This window comes from Nannobrachium achirus (assembly GCF_963921795.1).
Source record: "Nannobrachium achirus genome assembly, chromosome: 21".
NCBI classification, from domain to species: Eukaryota; Metazoa; Chordata; class Actinopteri; order Myctophiformes; family Myctophidae; genus Nannobrachium; species Nannobrachium achirus.
Window position 1 is genome coordinate 1,652,980 of NC_137828.1, and position 20,059 is coordinate 1,673,038.

Here is a 20,059-nt window from a genome sequence, read left to right on the forward strand (position 1 = left end):
TTCTATACATTTCTCCCTAAATTCTTCTTCTAAATCAGTGGTTCTCAAACGTGTTCATGTCAAGGACCCCCAAAATGGCATGTATTTGGTGGTGGTCTTTACCTGAGCAGCTTGTAGGGTCATTATGGTAACACAGTGTTTACCTGAGCAGCTTATAGGGTCATTATGGTAACACAGTGTTTACCTGAGCAGCTTGTAGGGTCATTATGGTAACAGTGAGCAGCTTATAGGGTCATTATGGTAACACAGTGTTTACCTGAGCAGCTTTGAGCAGCAGGGTCTGCTGTTGTTGGATCAGCTGTTCCTTCAGGTTGTTGTTCTCCATCCTGAGGTTCTCCATCTGAGAGCGACTGGTCTGGTCTGACTGGAGCTCTGGAACAGGACAGACATTATACAACAGGTAGTCGGGCTCTCAATGGAAAACAGGCTCTCCAACCGTGCATATAACGAGCACTACTGCACTGTCTCTCATCAAGTAAAGAAATCAGCTGCGTTGGTCACGAAAGACAGCAAGCGCTCCTCTCTCCCCACACTATGCTAGGCGGCTAGGCTAGCGGTTTTCACGTGACGTTCAGGGACACAGTAGCTAAATGTGGCATTAAAAAATTACAAATTCCTATCGAATATCTTAATTACAATGAAATGAAGTTGATATGTTTTTTTTAGGGTAATAGTTGTATAATAGCAATATTACACGAGAGGGTGTGCATGTATCGTAATTATTGTGCCTTCCGCGCTGCCTACGGGCCTGCGGCAACGCAGTCGGTACAATAATTATGATACATGCACACCCTAATATTGCTTAATTATGAGACTGTAACTCTAACAGAGACCAGTGGATAGAAGAGTACCGGTTAAACCCAGCAGAGGTAAGAGGGGTTTCACTGCAGAGAACCGGTTGTACAGCTGTTGTACAGCTGTTGTACAGCTGTTGTACAACTGTTGTACAGCTGTTGTACAGCTGTTGTACAACTGTTGTACAGCTGTTGTACAGCTGTTGTACAGCTGTTGTACAGGTACATTTGACAGGCTTTCATTCAAAGATAATTGACTGATCGATTGATTAATACTTTATGACCCTCCCGGCTCCACCTGGCGAGTCGAGCGTGGCGTCAACGTCAACGCTGGGAACGCTCCCCTTTTAATCAACGAAGTGAACGAATGGTGCTCCACTGCTGACGCTGTGCTCGACGTTGGACGCCCAAATTCGCCCCGGTTCATTTGTTAACACCGGCACATCGCGACGCTCCTGGTGGAGCCCTAGCCTTAATCAGGAAGGTAATCAGCATGAGGCACAGTAAGATATTAAGGCTAAAAGGATAACACAACAAAGTCCTGGGGACTCATTCTATTGTGGTCCTCTGTATTCAATTCATCAACATAGCATACCGAATGTACACAATAATGCATGTCATCAACAAATACAAACACTACACAAACTTATGGGTGTCATATTCATATGGGTGGCCTTTATGGGTGTCATATTCATATGGGTGTCATACTCATATGGGTGTCATACTCATATGGGTGACTTACGGTTATCATACTCATCAGGGTGTCTGCGTTGCATGTGGTTCTGAAGGAAGCCGGCGTTGATGAAGGTTTTGTCACAATGTGGACACTGAGGAAGAGAGAAAAGCTTTTGTCACAATGTGGAGTATGGAGGAAGACATGAACAGAAGAGTTTCAATGCATCATCTTCACTGCAGAACCCCTGCATTAGACCGTGGACCACTATCACTCTGTGTACTAATGGACCCCGTAAGGGTTCATTTGGAAGCCCCTCTAGAAGCCCCTAAAGGACCCCTGGGGGTCCCCAGAGCCTACAACACTACAAAGCAATGACTTTTTTTTTTTACACACCTTTCTTATCCCTAGGAGGAACTTCAGTTTTCAGCTAAACATACCTCAACATATACTGAGATATTTATTCATATCAGAAGAATGGTCTTCTGGTTTTGGTGACAAAACAAAAATCTCCCATTAATTTTCCCCATAGACTTTTACAGAAATATTTATAACAATTATGTTAAGCCTCTAACCAAGCCATCCAGGATGGCAGTGAATCATGACCTTTGTTTCTATGTGAAAACATATTTTAATATTACATTATTTGATCTACTATTTAATAACTACCCTTTGTTTAGCGATTTTCAAAATGTTCTTTTCATAGGATCAAAGGTTGTATGGTCATGATTCACTGCCATCCTGGATGGCTTGGTTCGAGGCTGAACATAATTGTTATAAATATTTTTGTAAAAGTCTATGGCGAAAAAGAATGGGTGATTTTTAAGTGGCACCAGTAAACCACTTCCGCTGCGATGCTCTATAAAGTACAAATCACCAAACACAGGAACAGGGCACCCCTGGTTCCTACAGAGGATCGCCCCAATGGTCAACTTCAACACACTGAAGACCATAGCTGGTGCAATAATCCAGCCCCTCTTTGACTACGGAGTCCACGTATGGTATCGTGACGCCCCACAAGCCCTTAAAACTAAACTCCAAACAGCCCAAAATAAACTAATTAGGGTCCTGCTTAACCTTCCCTATCAGACTCACCTCACCGCTACTCACCAGTTAAGAGTAGGGTGGCTCAGAGTAGATGACAGAGTACAGCAACTTGCAATGGGCCTGGTGTACAAGATACACCACACCACTATGATACCCAAGTACCTGTCAAAATACTTTATAAACGTTAAGGATGTCCATAATTACAACACCAGAGGCAGTGCCACAGATCACGTTCAACCCAGAGTCAACTCAAAGAAAGGGTCGAACTCGTTCTTCTGCTACACCACAAAAATGTGGAATGCCTTACCGAAGGCCATAAAGGAGTGTGGATCACTAGCATCCTTTAAAAATGCCCTGAAAAACCACTTACAGGCAGCAGCCGTTCGCAACTGGTAAAAAACCTAGCCCAACCCTACCCTCCCTGCCCCTTCCTTGTATATACTGTACATACTGATTGTTTAGACTTACTGTTACCTGCCCCTTCCTTGTATATATTGTATATACTGTACTTACTGATTGTATAGACCTACTGTTTTCTTTTTTTCTTTACATATCTACTGCATAGTACTGTGTTCTATTTGTCTGTCATTCAATGTTATATGAGATACTTTAATGGTTTCCTGTTGAAATAAGCTTAGTCTTTTCATGGATCTCCTTTTAGTAGACCTTGTACCAGTGAACTGTACCGTCATGAATCTGTACATTTTCCTATGCAAACTTCTAATAAAGCCTTCAATCAATCAATCAATCAATCAATCAATCAATCAATCAATCAATCAAACCCCTCCCCCTCCCCTCTTTTCCCCTCTATCCTCGCCTCCCCCTCCTAGCTGCCTTTAGACACGTGCCACGGTCTGCCACTTAAGTGACAGATAGTGTGAATGGTCCCCCCTCCCCCTCCCTCCCCCCCACCCCACAGACACAGTACCAGCCTAAACACAGATAGTGTGAATGGTCCCTCCCCCCCTCCCCTCCCCTCCCCTCCCCTCCCCTCCCCCCCCAGACACAGTACCAGCCTAAACACAGAGCCTGTCTCATCACACGCTACATTTAACACCATACTGACTCCATTCATGGCTGACACTGATACCCTGTTGCTCCATATGCTGACTGGAGGGAGAGACAACCTGCCAATACCAGCTTATTTAATCACACCTTTGGCTGTTTTTACTTTAGTTCAGGGGTCTTCAACATTTTCAGGCCCAGGACCCCTTAGTTGAGAGAGAGATGAAGCAGGGACCCCTTAGCTGAGAGAGAGATGAAGCAGGGACCCCTTAGTTGAGAGAGAGATGAAGCAGGGACCCCTTAGCTGAGAGAGAGATGAAGCAGGGACCCCTTAGTTGAGAGAGAGATGAAGCAGGGACCCCTTAGTTGAGAGAGAGATGAAGCAGGGACCCCTTAGCTGAGAGAGAGATGAAGCAGGGACCCCTTAGTTGAGAGAGAGATGAAGCAGGGACCCCTTAGTTGAGAGAGAGATGAAGCAGGGACCCCTTAGTTGAGAGAGAGATGAAGCAGGGACCCCTTAGCTGAGAGAGAGATGAAGCAGGGACCTCTTAGTTGAGAGAGAGATGAAGCAGAGACCCCTTAGTTGAGAGAGAGATGAAGCAGGGACCTCTTAGTTGATAGAGAGATGAAGCAGGGACCCCTTAGTTGAGAGAGAGATGAAGCAGGGACCCCTTAGTTGAGAGAGAGATGAAGCAGGGACCCCTTAGTTGATAGAGAGATGAAGCAGGGACCCCTTAGTTGAGAGAGAGATGAAGCAGGGACCCCTTAGTTGAGAGAGAGATGAAGCAGGGACCCCTTAGTTGAGAGAGAGATGAAGCAGGGACCCCTTAGCTGAGAGAGAGATGAAGCAGGGACCTCTTAGTTGAGAGAGAGATGAAGCAGAGACCCCTTAGTTGAGAGAGAGATGAAGCAGGGACCCCTTAGTTGAGAGAGAGATGAAGCAGGGACCCCTTAGTTGAGAGAGAGATGAAGCAGGGACCCCTTAGTTGAGAGAGAGATGAGAGATGAAGCAGGGACCTCTTAGTTGAGAGAGAGATGAAGCAGGGACCCCTTAGTTGAGAGAGAGATGAAGCAGGGACCCCTTAGCTGAGAGAGAGATGAAGCAGGGACCCCTTAGTTGAGAGAGAGATGAAGCAGGGACCCCCACAACCTGTTCATAGATTCCATATAGTTTCATTGTTTGACAGCACAATCATCAGTGTATTTTGGATGGATGTCAATTTGTGTTTCCAGATATTTAACCACTTGAACCGTCAATACTTAATAAACTTGACCTTTCACTCTGTACTTAGTCTGCTCTTTTTCCCCTCTACACCAAAGCTCACAACGCCTCGCAACGCGTGGCGTTGTGAGCTTGTAGATCTGCTATTTTTGGCTAAAGTTCTCCGAATATGGACACTAGGGTTCAAATCATTAATATAAAAAAGGAGAAAAAAGTTTCTATCACACAAAGATTTGGAGGACCCCCTGTAGTAACTCTGAGGACCCCCTAGGGGTCCCGGACCCCCTGTTGAAGACCCCTGGTTTAGTTTTTTTATATCTCATTAAAACGTGTCATTTTATATTTAGCAAAAAAAAAAAAAAAGCATCGTTTTATCATTTAGCGTTTCAAAAGTAGCAGATATACAAGCTCACAGTGTGTCACTTTGTGCTGCGCTACAAGCTTGTAGATCTTTTATTATTATTATTTTTTTTTTAATTGTGCAAATCTTGTATGTATATTATTCTAAGCTAACATGTTTAACTCTAATATTTGCTTCTGGTGGGTCCCTGGAACGAAGTGTTTTGAAACGGGGGTCCACTGCCAAAAACATCTCATTTTGGAGGTCCTTGAAATGAAAGGTTTTGAGCACCACTGACATAGGAAAAAAAACATTAGTGGAGTCGGCCTCAACGCGATGGCTTCTTTGTCAAATCTAACTTTTAAAATCCAAGCCAACGTTTCTTTGATTTTGAGTTCATAAATGACTATATTTCACCATAGATTTGTAGAGGATGTCAATCAAACACGTAGTTAATGATCTCTATCAGATGTGTCTAAAATGATTCAAATTCTACCTTCAAGCTTGCAGATCTGCTAGGTTTGACCAGGGCTGGAGCTGCAAACTCCAGCCTGTGGCAAACTCCACAACAGATGTATTGATAAGCTGTGGGCTTATCAAGCTTGTTATCCAGCACAGCGGCCCATGATGTCATGTTTAAACAATCAAGACAAGAGGCCATCAAGACATTATTACTGTACTATTCATAATATAAAGACATTTAACACTTATTGCACACTAATGAATGATTGTTTTAATGATATGTAATAATAATATTTGTTACTTTTGTCAGTTGTCAACAACAACTGGACAATAAAAAAAGAGTTAGAGTTCAGTCATTGTGTGAGCAGTTATGGACCCTCTCTAAAATGAGATGCTACATCTCAAGGGGTTTATCCTTCAATAAAAGGTCATAATAATAGTTAGCCTAGCATCACCTAGCAACAAGCAGCCCTTCTGTCAGAAACACTACAGCGGTAACCATAGCAACCACTGGCCAATCACTGGAGGACAGACTGACTGACTGACAGGACAGATCTATGCTTTATAGATCCCAGCTATAAATAGCTGATGGTGGTGGGGGGAACTAGACCCCCCCCCCCTAGAATGATTTGAAAGGCAAATGATTCACATAGAATTTACAACGTCTGCATTTATCAGACACTCTTACTGTAAATAGCAATAAAGAAACTGCTTATTGTGTCTAAAAAGACATATTTAGCCTTGTGTACACATGCCCCCATGCGTACACATGCCCCACATTTTAGTACAGTAAACGTGATAAAACAATAAACGAAGCAAATGAAAACATTTTAACGGGGTCCCTGCTTCATCTCTCTCTCAGCTAAGGGGTCCCTGCTTCATCTCTCTCTCAGCTAAGGGGTCCCTGCTTCATCTCTCTCTCTCAGCTAAGGGGTCCCTGCTTCATCTCTCTCTCAGCTAAGGGGTCCCTGCTTCATCTCTCTCTCAGCTAAGAGGTCCCTGCTTCATCTCTCTCTCAGTTAAGGGGTCCCTGCTTCATCTCTCTCAGCTAAGGGGTCCCTGCTTCATCTCTCTCAGCTAAGGGGTCCCTGCTTCATCTCTCTCTCAGCTAAGGGGTCCCTGCTTCATTTCTCTCTCAGCTAAGGGGTCCCTGCTTCATCTCTCTCTCAGCTAAGGGGTCCCTGCTTCATCTCTCTCCCAGCTAAGGGGTCCCTGCTTCATCTCTCTCTCAGCTAAGGGGTCCCTGCTTCATCTCTCTCTCAGCTAAGGGGTCCCTGCTTCATCTCTCTCTCAGCTAAGAAGTCCATGCTTCATCTCTCTCTCAGCTAAGGGGTCCCTGCTTCATCTCTTTCTCAGTTAAGGGGTCCCTGCTTCATCTCTCTCAGCTAAGGGGTCCCTGCTTCATCTCTCTCTCAGCTAAGGGGTCCCTGCTTCATCTCTCTCTCAGATAAGGGTCCCTGCTTCATCTCTCTCTCAGATAAGGGGTCCCTGCTTCATCTCTCTCTCAGCTAAGGGGTCCCTGCTTCATCTCTCTCTCTCAGCTAAGGGGTCCCTGCTTCATCTCTCTCTCAGCTAAGGGGTCCCTGCTTCATCTCTCTCTCAGCTAAGGGGTCCCTGCTTCATCTCTCTCTCAGCTAAGGGGTCCCTGCTTCATCTCTCTCTCAGCTAAGGGGTCCCTGCTTCATCTCTCTCTCAGCTAAGGGGTCCCTGCTTCATCTCTCTCTCAGCTAAGGGGTCCCTGCTTCATCTCTCTCTCAGCTAAGGGGTCCCTGCTTCATCTCTCTCTCAGCTAAGGGGTCCCTGCTTTATCTCTCTCTCAGCTAAGGGGTCCTTGGCCTGAAAACGTTGAAGACCCCTGGATTAAAGGGTTGGGGGAGGGGGGAGTCAGTGATGTCATCATCTTAATGAACTGCACTGGTTGTAAGTGGATTAAAACTATAAACTGACACCATCTGTTCTGGAGAACTTTAAAAAACATGTCTTTATAAACAGTCTGGGAAACAAGGCTGATTATCAGCTGCCCTGGAGAAAAATATCTATCTGTATATTTCACAGCTTCTAGATGGTTCTACAAGACAAAAGCCAAGCCTCGTATGAATGATGTTTCCTTAACAACACATCATGACAGCTGTACAACAGGACAACACATCTTATGAATGATGTTTCCTTAACAACACATCATGACAGCTGTACAACAGGACAATACATCTTATGAATGATGTTTCCTTAACAACACATCATGACAGCTGTACAACAGGACAATACATCCAGGGAACAATGAGTAAGCCTAGAGAATGGAACACAACCACCCTAAAGACTACAAACCATTGAGTGACATCTAGACCTACTGTACCTACTGCACATATAAACACTATCTGTACAGAGTGGCGTCTGACGAGCACTAAGAGTTGAGGAATTTAGTTTGACATGGTTTTATTGTGAAAATAGCAGATCTACATGCTCACAACGCCTTGCAACGCGAGGCGTTGTGAGCATGTAGATCTGCTATTTTCACAATTTCTGCCTCTAATATTTGACAATTTGGCCCACGTTTAATTTGACATTTCAGAGGTATTAACAAAATCAATAACCAAAGACAATGCATAATCTATTTCTTCCAGGACCTTCCAGGACCCTTGATCAATTCCAAAACCTTTCCAGTACTGGAAAAATATTTTTCTAATTTCAAAATATTTCCAGGAATTTCATGACCGTGGGAACCCTGAACGACCCACCGATCTCCCAGACCTCTTCCCCAGGTAGAGATCAGAGATTGAACGAATGTAGTCGTATGTGCAGATGTAACTTTCATACAGATGTGAGGGGACTTGAGTGAATTGATTGACTATGTTTTTCCAAATATTTTATTTTAAGTTAAAAAAATCTCTCTCTCTCACACTTGTGCCAGTGTTCCAACGTTGGCACGGTGCCTATAAGGTCACCTACCCCTGAACTAGACTATAAAAACATCAGCCAAATTGTAAAGTAGTAGAAGTTCTCAAGAGGCAAACATTTTGAAAATAGCAGATCTACAGGCTCACAACGCTCAAAAACATTTAATAAGGACCCATAAAAAGATTCTGAGACCCATTTGAATGACCTCCTGTGGGTCCCGGGACCCGTTGCATTGAAAACCTAGTAACATCACTGCACTGGGCTGCCGCATTTTTTATTTCCGTGTGAAAGTAAACATCCGGTTCCACATCACAAAACCGCAAATGTCCACAAAATGGGCACAGTGAATGGTGGCCAAATATCCAAATAACTACACAAATAATGGCACTAGAAGTGTAAGGTGCCCTCCACACTAGGCGCGGTCACCGCCTCCTAGCAATTCGTTTCAATGAGAGGCGGGCGGCTTTTTCGGCCGCGCAGCGAAGTTTTGGGGCGGCGAGGAGAGCGGGCGTGGTCCCGTGAAATCCACCGCCAGCGTGCTCGTGTGTGCATGCTACGCGGGCGGTGAGAGATGGATTGTGTTCATCTTTGTTAAATACCGCGCGGCGTTTACTCACTGAGCGAGTGTGTTTGTGTCTCACCGCGGTGCGGCCACCATCCTAGAGGCAGCACCGACGGTGACCACGCCTCTTGTGGAGGGCACCTTAGTGGGTCAAAGCTCTCGTACCTTCCTGTTGGTGATGACTCCCGGGGCGAACATGGTCTGCTGTGTCCTGATGATCTTCTCTCTCTGCTCCAGCTCGTTCCTCAGTTCTCTGATCTTCTCTTCCTGCTTCCTGGTGAAGGTCTTGTTCTTCTCTCTGATCTTCTGCTGGGTGGAGCGAGCGTTCTCCTCCACCTCCTTCTGGCCCAACGCCAGCTGCTCTCGCCCGCGCTCTGACGCCTCCAGACGCTCCTCTGTGGCCTGAGGGGAGAGATGGACAGTGGTGATGTTGACAGTTGATTGATTTAGGTCAGGGGTGCCCGGTGCCCAAACCTTTTTGACGTGAGATCTACTTTTAAAATGACCAGCTCAACATGATCTACCCATCCAAAATGTTTCAGCTGAGGGCCTGAGGGGGGCTTTGGAATAGCAGCACTGGCGTTACGTTTTGGACAAACACACTTACTGTAAGGGGGAAATAAATGGGAAATACTGGGGTAAATGTCTTCATCCCTTTCTGTATGGAAGTGGTAGGTTGTGGGGTTCTTTGTAATGCTACTGACTCTTGAACAAAGTATTGCACTGGAGGTTTGCCTACTTTAGAAGCCATGAAGGGAGCTGACAGGCCCTTCTTGATGTCATATTGGCATATTCTTTTTATATTTTAATGATATATTTTTAGAGGCATGTCATGTGGTCTACCTGCACACCCTTGGTGATCTACTGGTAGATCACCATCTACCTTTTGGGCACCCCTAATTTAGGTTTTATCATAATCTTTTGAATGCAATTTAATTAGTGTGATTGCCAGAAGGCCAGTGGTTCTCAAGCTGTGGTACAAGGTAGTTCTTCTGACCAAGCAGCGCTGTTGCTACTGCAGTAAGCTAAAGCCCGTATCAGAGTCTACGGTGGAGAGCTATCCACCGCAAATTTGAGGTGGAAAGCTTTCCACCTCAAGTCAGAAAATAAGTGCAGGCCATCATAGTCACGGCCCACGGTGAAGTCCTTTACCCCGTCTAGACCGGTTCAGGTCGACCAATCAGTGAACGGGGTGTAGAGCCTGTCTGTCTGATAGTAAAAACAGAGAGATGTGTTGGGACTCGCGGTGGAAAGCTCTCCACCGCGAGGAATGATGTAACGTTGTAGTTTCATGACTCAAAAAGACTCGAAAAGACTACACCCGACTATGATACGGGCTTAAGCAGCTATACGTATGCTGGCAAAGTTTTCACAGGAAGTTCACAGACTAGTAGTAGCATTCCTGGTGATACCAGTGGTGATGTCAGCGACCACACATAAATACAAAAACCTCGTGGTACGCTCTGCTGGAGGCCAAGCAGGCCATGTATGGCCTGCTTCTGTACAAGGTGCAAGTTTGCACCTCCACAGAGTGCAGTTCTAGTTTTATCTTTGTCAGGGAGAAAAGACGACATTTTTCATCATAGTTTTAGCAGACATACTTGCAGGTTGTTTACTAGAATCAGCACCATGCCCTAACCAACTGGTTCACAATCTGTGGGTCGTGACCCCTCAAATTATTTGGGGGGTCCCCAGATGATTAACTTAATGTGTAACATTGTTTTCTCACTCAACAGTAAACAAACCAACATAAAGTTTAAGTGTATAGAGGGTATCTGCACATTTCTAAAGTGACAATTTAAGGACTTTTTAATACCTCTAAAATGACAAATTGGCCAAATTGTAAAGGTGTGAGCATGTAGATCTGCTATTTTCACAATAGAACCGTGTTATACAAAATGTATTAGTGCTTGTCAGGGTGGGGGGTCCCCAGTTAAAATATGATGATGTTGGGGGTCCCGGCCTGAAAAGGTTGAGAACCACAGTGCCCACCTGCAGGTTGCGTGCCAGCACCCCCTGGCAGTGCAGCAGCCACTCCACAGTGAGCTGTGCCAGCCTGAACAGCTTGAGGAGGGCGGGGTCTAGAGGGGCGTGGCAGCGCTGGCATAGCTCCGCCTCCACGCTGCAGAAGGTGACGGAGTTGACGTGTTCCTGCAGGGCGTCTACGTCCACCTCCGACACCACCCTGTCCACACTGAGAGCTCCGACACGACGCCAGTCCACCGCCTCCCTACGAGACTGGAACCTGGGAGGAGAGATAGGATGTGCAGGGCTTGACACAGGCCAGGATTACCACCTCTGAGGGCCCCTAGGCACTGAAGCTCCAAGGGCCCCCCTCTGCGTACGCGCTACAGGGCTCCAGACTAACGGTTTTCAGCAGTTTAAAAAGTAGCTTAACGATATCAGCAGCCAGTGAACACTCTTAGGACAATAACAGTCTGAGGTAAGAAACAGTGGCAGTGTGGCCACTGACAATCAAAACTAATAACAATGTACTATTATAGTACTACTACATGGTCAAGACATATCCTTCCCCAAAAAATTACAAAATACCATTTGTGACCATCAAATTGGGGGTCTTGGGGGCATCATTTAATTCATTTCATTTGGAAGGCCCCCTGATGCCAAGGGCCCCTGGTCACGTGCCCAAAGTGCCCATATTGTAGATCCGGCCCTGGCTTGACATTGACATTTTGAGGCACTTGTCCTTTGGACAAGTACATTTCCTGTTCACTTGTCCAGGCACAAATATTACTTGTCCGGATAAAAGTGAAACCAACAACATTTGTAACGAACTTGTCCAGAAGGATTTATTACTTCCACCGTGTAGTCCATGGGCCAGACGAGATGTCGGTATCAAAAAGGTGGCAAAGGTTATCATGCATTTTATAAAAGCTCTATATCAGTAGATTATATTTTGGTATGATAACCCTTTCTTAGACCCAGCTAAATTGGTGTTATCAGCCGCTAGAGTTGTTGTCCCATTAACTTTACATTACAGGAAAAAAAAGCTAAAAATGAATCTGCTTTAATTAGCATAAGAGGGGTCCAACTAGGGGGTTTTCATGATGCTGAATCCATTGCAAGCATCTGTTTTGCACAAAAAACATTCATTGGGCTAAAAACTGTCCCACAAGACTATGGTTTAGTGATGAGTCATCACTTTTCACACTGTTGTGGGGGGTGTTTTAGCCCCACGGATGTTTTTCGTGCAAAACAGATGCCTGCAATGGATTCAGCATCATGAAAACCCCCTAGTTGGACCCCTCTTATGCTAATTAAAGCAGATTCATTTTTAGCTTTTTTTTCCTGTAATGTAAAGTTAATGGGACAACAACTCTAGCGGCTGATAACACCAATTTAGCTGGGTCTAAGAAAGGGTTATCATACCAAAATATAATCTACTGATATGGAGCTTTTATAAAATGCATGATAACCTTTGCCACCTTTTTGATACCGACATCTCGTCTGGCCCATGGACTAGTGGTCTGAAGTCTCACCTCAAATCACCACTGACTGCACAAACTTCACGCTGGACATCAAGCAACTCTGACTTCAGAAGGTTGACATTTCTCTATTATAAATCCTTGTTTTGAGTGGTCTCCTGTAATATTGAAATTTATTACCCGGCTTGGTTGAATGCTTGATTCTCATTGGTCAATCGCTGAAATCAGAGGTCTGTTATTTCTGGATAACAGACCGCTCCGCTCTATAACAGACCGCTGTCTAATCAAAGACTCAGAGCAGCTGCTGCAGTCAAGCTGCACTGTGTGAATCTTGTGCTGTATCCAACATGTCAGACATGTAAACAAACACACTGTGTGAATCTTGTGCTGTAACCAACACGTCAGCCATGTAAACAAACACACAGCGACATTTACAACTAAACGTTGCTCTCAAGAATGTCGATGTTTTAAGCGAGAAATAGACGACGTAGTGTCAGAAAATGGATTCTAACTGATCAGCACTTCCTTGTTTTCCAAGGCGACCGTGTCGCGCGTGGGGAGGGGGGCGGCAGCGCAACACTTGTGGAATACTTTTAGCCGTCTGTAAACAAGGAAATACTTTGTTTTGTTGAGCGGTGGTAAACCGCTCCTAAGAGTGGCTGTGCGTGTGTCTGTAGCCACTTTTCCTCAGCGTTTTGCCATAGCAATGTGTTTTCCTCAGCGTTTTGCCATAGCAATATGTGTGTGTGTGTGTGTGTGTGTGTGTGTGTAGCCATATTACACCACCAATTACATCCTAGACCTATATCCTAGTCTTTTTCCTCAGCGTTTTGCCATAGCAATGTGTTTTCCTCAGAGTTTTGCCATAGCAATGTGTTTTCCTCAGCGTTTTGCCATAGCAATATGTGTGTGTGTGTGTGTGTGTAGCCATATTACACCACCAATTACATCCTAGACCTATATCCTAGTCTTTTTCCTCAGCGTTTTGCCATAGCAATGTGTTTTCCTCAGCGTTTTGCCATAGCAATGTGTTTTCCTCAGCGTTTTGCCATAGCAATATGTGTGTGTGTGTGTGTGTGTGTAGCCATATTACACCACCAATTACATCCTAGACCTATATCCTAGTCTTTTTCCTCAGCGTTTTGCCATAGCAATGTGTGTGCGTGTAGCCTGTATCACATCACCAATTACCAATTGAAGACGTCATGCAAGCACGACCACCGCTCACATCACATTGGGTGTGATTTTTTATTTTAATTTTTTAGTCAAATTATTCATTTCATTGTGTAGCTGTAGTAATAAGTGTAATAACGTCTTGCTGCTTGGTTATTAAGGGGAAATAAGGTCCCTTCAGGCTGATATGTCGTTATGATAATGCCCTTAAATCGTCATGGTAACAACTCACCTGAAGGGGCGGGTGGGGGGGATGCTAGCGCTCCCGCTGGAGGGCGGAGTCATGCTGGTGGGCGGGATGGAGGAGTAGCCTTTGGACGATGATTGGCTGAGAGGAGAGTGCAGCAGCGAGGGGGGCGTGGTCCCCGCCGCCGCCGACCAATGGCTGCCCGGCTGGGAGGCGGAGTCTCCGGCGTAGGTGTAGAACACACCGTCACGGAACGGCTGGAGAGGAAAGAGTTAACAATAACATTTTTAACTATGAAAACCGGCACATCTTGACGCCTGACACTGTGGTTTGCCGCTATGACATCAGCTCTGAATTCATGTGATGTCAGGGGAACCACACCAACAGAATCCCTTTCATGCCCATACATGGAGATGCCCCTGATGTCATCAATATTAAGCCCATGTCTAACAGGACTTCATATGGGAATGCCCATATATGGAGGCCACATCGGCCACATCGCACACTAACAGAATCCATATATGGCCAAGACAGATGGCCAAGACAGCCCATATCTGTGTGGCTGGTTCTACACAGACAGGGATCTCCAAGTATGGGCATAAAAGGGATTGTATGTATGATGTCAGATGTCATAGACGTCATAGGACTTGCACATAATGAATAACTGAGTAATCATGTTTGGGCTCTCACAGCATATCTCCATATACAGTACATGGATCTCCATATATGGGTACCGGGGTTTCCATATAGCCTACATCACTGGCCAGATGGCCAAGACAAGATAATTTTGACTTCTCCTTCTTGTTGACAGGAAATTGGTAGAATTAGACTTTAGTCGTTATTTTTGTCTGGGATCTGTTGAAATAGCAAGGGACACAGCACTGCCCATATTGACAATAAATCTGCTTGGCACCAGCGGGGGGGGGGGGGGGGGGTCTGACTACAAAATGATGTCACGGCTTAAGAAGCCCATTCCCCTGGACGCAAAGTAGTGAAAATAGCAGATCTACAAGCTTGCAGTGTGTCGCTTCGTGCCACGTTGCGAGCTTGTAGATTGGCTACTTTCACTTCCGGGATTAAGGTTCCCCGGTTGGATCCCGGGCTCCCCCAGAGTTAAGCCCTTTGCACACAGGACAGTTGCATTTTTTTTTTCGTTTGCTGCATGAATAAAACACATTGGATTTGGTGTGCAAGGCTGTGAGGAATCGGCGCTGCGGATCCCAAAAGGAGTCATAAAAGGAGTGATGAGTTTTTTACCGCATGCGACAAGACGCACCAATCGCACTGGGTTCGATCGAGAAAAAGATGCACGGCCGCAGCCACTCGACCACGGCTAATTTGGATCCGGTGTGCATGAGGTCGTAGAGAATCATTGTTTTCTTTTTAAAAAGTGAAATTGTCCGTTTTATCCATAAGGATAAACGCGCCTGTGTGCAAAGGTCTTTAGTGTGGAAGAGTCCTTGAGCAAGACTCTGAACCCCTAACTGCTCCTGATGAGCAGGTTGGTGCCAAGCATGGTTCTGTCTGTCTGTCATTCAATGTTATATGAGTATAAAAAAGGATTTCAATGTAAACAAGCCTTGTGCTTTCCTGAACTTGTCCTTTTAGTTGACCTTGTACCAGTGAGCTGTACTTGAAACTGTACCTTTTCCTATGCAAAACTTGTAACTAACTACAACTGCACTCTGTCGAGGTGCCAACTTGTGCCTTGTGCACAAGTAGTCCTAGGAGAGAGAGAGAGAGAGAGAGAGAGAGAGAGAGGGAGAGGGAGAGGGAGAGGGAGAGAGAGAGAGAGAGAGAGAGGGAGAGGGAGAGGGGGAGAGGGAGAGGGAGAGGGAGAGGGAGAGAGAGAGAGAGGGAGAGGGAGAGAGAGAGAGAATAAATGCTATTTGTTCCAAAAAGCTTCATACCCTGTACACTGTACACTGTACACTGTACACTGTATACTGTACACTGTACACTGTATACTGTACACTGTACACTGTACACTGTACACTGTACACTGTACACTGTATACTGTATACTGTACACTGTACACTGTATACTGTACACTGTACACTGTACACTGTATACTGTATACTGTACACTGTACACTGTATACTGTACACTGTATACTGTATACTGTACACTGTATACTGTACACTGTACACTGTACACTGTACACTACTGTATACTGTATACTGTACACTACTGTATACTGTATACTGTACACTGTACACTGTACAGTATACAGTGTACAGTGTACAGTATACAGTGTACAGTGTACACTGTATACTGTACACTGTACACTGTATACTGTATACTGTATACTGTACACTGTACACTGTACACTGTACACTGTATACTGTACACTGTACACTGTATACTGTACACTGTATACTGTATACTGTACACTGTATACTGTACACTGTACACTGTACACTGTACACTACTGTATACTGTATACTGTACACTACTGTATACTGTATACTGTACACTGTACACTGTACAGTATACAGTGTACAGTGTACAGTATACAGTGTACACTGTACACTGTACACTGTACACTGTACACTGTATACTGTATACTGTATACTGTACACTGTATACTGTATACTGTACACTGTATACTGTATACTGTAATAATGTACACTGTATACTGTACACTGTACACTGTACACTGTACACTGTATACTGTACACTGTATACTGTATACTGTACACTGTATACTGTATACTGTACACTGTATACTGTACACTGTACACTGTATACTGTATACTGTACACTGTATACTGTATACTGTACACTGTACACTGTATACTGTATAGTGTACACTGTATACTGTATACTGTACACTGTATACTGTATACTGTACACTGTATACTGTACATAAAGACACAATCTGACATTGCTGTTTACACAATGCTGTACCCACTCTAACTGTATGTCAGTGTATGTTTTCTCATGCCAATAAAGCCCCACTGAATTGAAATTGAATTGAGAGAGATAGAGGGGGGGAGAGAGAGACAGACAGACAGACAGACAGAAAGAGACAGAGAGAGAGAGAGAGAGCATTCAGAGATAGAAAGGTATACTGTATCGTTACAGTAGCTACAGATTCCTCCACATTGTGTCTCCAACCAATAGCAAACAGCAGTGCACTGCAAACACACACATATCAACCAACATGCACGGTGTTCTCTCAACACACTCTAGCACACTTTTTTTGAATACCGGTCTTATAATATTTGACATTTTACAGCAGCATTCTGTATTATCGTCCAAAAAAAGAAACATGAATTAGATGCAAGATTCTTTTGTCGTGGCTCCTCACCATGTTATGTTATTTGATCATAGGGCTGTCACAATTATTACATAATCGTCTAATCGTGATTATTTGACATTATCGCAATTATGTTGTCATAATCGTCATAATCGTGAATGTTGAAAAATGTCAGAAATAGTGGAAATAGCAGACCGATCGGCTATTTCCACTATCAAAGTTATTTTTTAAGTAGTAAGTTGTCAAATATGTCAGTAATTTCTTTGTATATTTAGGTTATGTGTCATATCTGCCATGTATAACTTCAAAGCCTAAAAGACAAACAGAAATGTAATTATCAACAACAAAAACACAATTAAATCGTTAATCGCCAATTATTTGAGTGACAATTAATCGTCACGTAAAATGTCATATTGTGACAGCCCTATTTGATCATCATCGTCATCTGTGTGAGGACAGTCATATGTACACTTTCTCCATTAGAAAAATAATAGTTGTTTTCAAATTAGACTTGAATATCGCTCAAGACTACAACACACCAACAACATGTACTGTGATCTCAACTAACCATGACACCAACAGCATCTACCTATCAATGATGGATCCAGTATAATGGTGTGAAGCCTGCTGTTCTCCTTCTGACCATCTAGGGTGTAAATTCTCCTCTCTAGGAGCAGCCAAACTGATGCTGTGGATCTATGTGTGATATCATGTTCTCATGAGAGAATAATGTATTATTATGTTGCATCATACTGTATGTAATGCTTTGGCAATATAAGAATGTTTGTCATGCCAATAAGCACATTAGAAATGAATTGAATTCAGATAGCAGAAGACAAGACACAGCATTGACAGAGAGAAAGGTGGTATACTGTACTAGTAGTCTTACACTAGTATAGCATAATGTTACAGTATCATAATGTTACAGTATCATAATGTTACAGTATCATAATGTTACAGACAGTATCATAATGTTACAGTATCATAATGTTACAGTATCATAATGTTACAGACAGTATCATAATGTTACAGTATCATAATGTTACAGACAGTATCATAATGTTACAGTATCATAATGTTACAGTATCATAATGTTACAGACAGTATCATAATGTTACAGACAGTATCATAATGTTACAGTATCATAATGTTACAGTATCATAATGTTACAGTATCATAATGTTACAGACAGTATCATAATGTTACAGTATCATAATGTTACAGTATCATAATGTTACAGACAGTATCATAATGTTACAGTATCATAATGTTACAGTATCATAATGTTACAGACAGTATCATAATGTTACAGTATCATAATGTTACAGTATCATAATGTTACAGACAGTATCATAATGTTACAGTATCATAATGTTACAGTATCATAATGTTACAGACAGTATCATAATGTTACAGTATCATAATGTTACAGTATCATAATGCTATAGTATAGCAGAAAGCCTACAGATATTCCTCCACATTGTGTCTCCAACCAATAGCAAACAACACTGCACTGCAAACCCACACATCATCAACCAGCATGCACTGTGTTCTAAAACACACCTCCAACGTGCACTGTGTTCTCACAGCAAACCAATAACAACGTCTACCTATTATTAGTGATGGATCCAGTATAATAGTGAGAAGCCTGCTGTTCTCCCCCTTAACCTCTAGGATGTAAATTCTCCTCTATACAGTATATCTATGGAGGACCAACCAGCCTGGTGCTGTGGATCTGTGTGTGACAGGCTGGAGCTGCTGCTCAGAACACTAGAAGCATTCAGCATTCACACAGAGAAAGGCAGTATGGTACTGTATCGTTACAGTAGCCCTATGTATATGCTGTGTAACAGCAGCAGAAAAGCTAGCCAACAGATTCCTCCACATTCTGTCTCCTACCATTAGCAAGCAGCAGTGGAGTCAGTTCAGCAAAAAGCTACGGTATGGCAACATGACTGGTGTCTTACACGCGCGCCTTTGACACCAGTCATGTTGCCATACCTTAGCAACAGGCCATTCATTTCTCCCCCCTGTAGCCAAGGTATGGCAACATGACTGGTGTCTTACACGCGCGCCTTCGACACCAGTCATGTTGCCATACCTTAGCAACAGGCAATTCATTTCCCCCCCCGTAGCCAAGGTATGGCAACTGCCATACCCAAATATCGGCACCTCTGGCAAACAGCAGTGCACTGCAAACCCCACACATCATGAATCAGCATGCACTGTGTTCTCACAACACACCGATAACAACGTCTACCTATTTCTGATGGATCCAGTATGCTGGTGTTTCTCTTGTTCCTTCTTACCATCTATGGTGTGAATCTTCTCTCTCTCTATTCTATGGAGGACCAACCAGCCGGTGTGTTGCTGCTGCTGCTGCTTTCTGCTTTCTGCTGCTGCTGTTTCTGATAGCTTCGTCCTCGTTTCTCTGTCACCATGTCCGTTACCATGGAGACTGAAACAAGCGTCCCTCCCTCCCTCCCTCCCTCCCTCCCTCCCAGGGGCGTCACACCAAATTCTGGGCCCTGGGTACAAGGATTCACTGCGGGCCCCCCATGAATGTTGACTATTGAAAAATAGCAGATATACAAGCTCACAGCGCGGCACCGAGTGCCGCGCTGCGAGCTTGTATATCTGCTATTTTTTTGAAAAATTGTGAAAATGTGTGCAAGAAGAAACCTATGTCAAGGACCCCCAAGATGATATGTATTTGGCCCACGGACCCCAATCTCAAAATATTTAGTTCCAGGGACCCCCCAGAAGCAAAATTTGAGTTAGAAATGTTCGCTTAAAAAAATACATATATTTAAAGATTTTCACACATTTTCAAAAATAGCAGATCTACAAGCTCACAGCGCGGCACTTGGTGCCGCGCTGCGAGCTTGTAGATCTGCTATTTTTCAATAGATAGAAGTTACTATAGGGCCCCTCCAGCTACAGTTACTAGGGCCCCTCCAGCTACAGTTACTAGGGCCCCTCCAGCTACAG

At 44.0% G+C, this 20,059-nt stretch overlaps 1 protein-coding gene across 1 annotated transcript in view; it reads right to left on the reverse strand.

Annotated features, from left to right (window-relative positions):
* dzip1 (DAZ interacting zinc finger protein 1) overlaps positions 1-19,521 on the reverse strand; it is a gene marked incomplete at both ends in the record, with an annotated part of 54,312 nt that extends 34,791 nt beyond the window's left edge. The window contains 6 exons of the mRNA XM_080752381.1: positions 257-372; positions 1,537-1,621; positions 9,166-9,402; positions 10,993-11,245; positions 13,852-14,063; positions 19,507-19,521. Of these exons, the coding sequence (XP_080608507.1) occupies positions 257-372; positions 1,537-1,621; positions 9,166-9,402; positions 10,993-11,245; positions 13,852-14,063; positions 19,507-19,521 (918 nt within the window). The remainder of the gene's footprint in view (positions 1-256; positions 373-1,536; positions 1,622-9,165; positions 9,403-10,992; positions 11,246-13,851; positions 14,064-19,506) is intronic.
* Between the last annotated feature and the right edge of the window lie 538 nt (positions 19,522-20,059).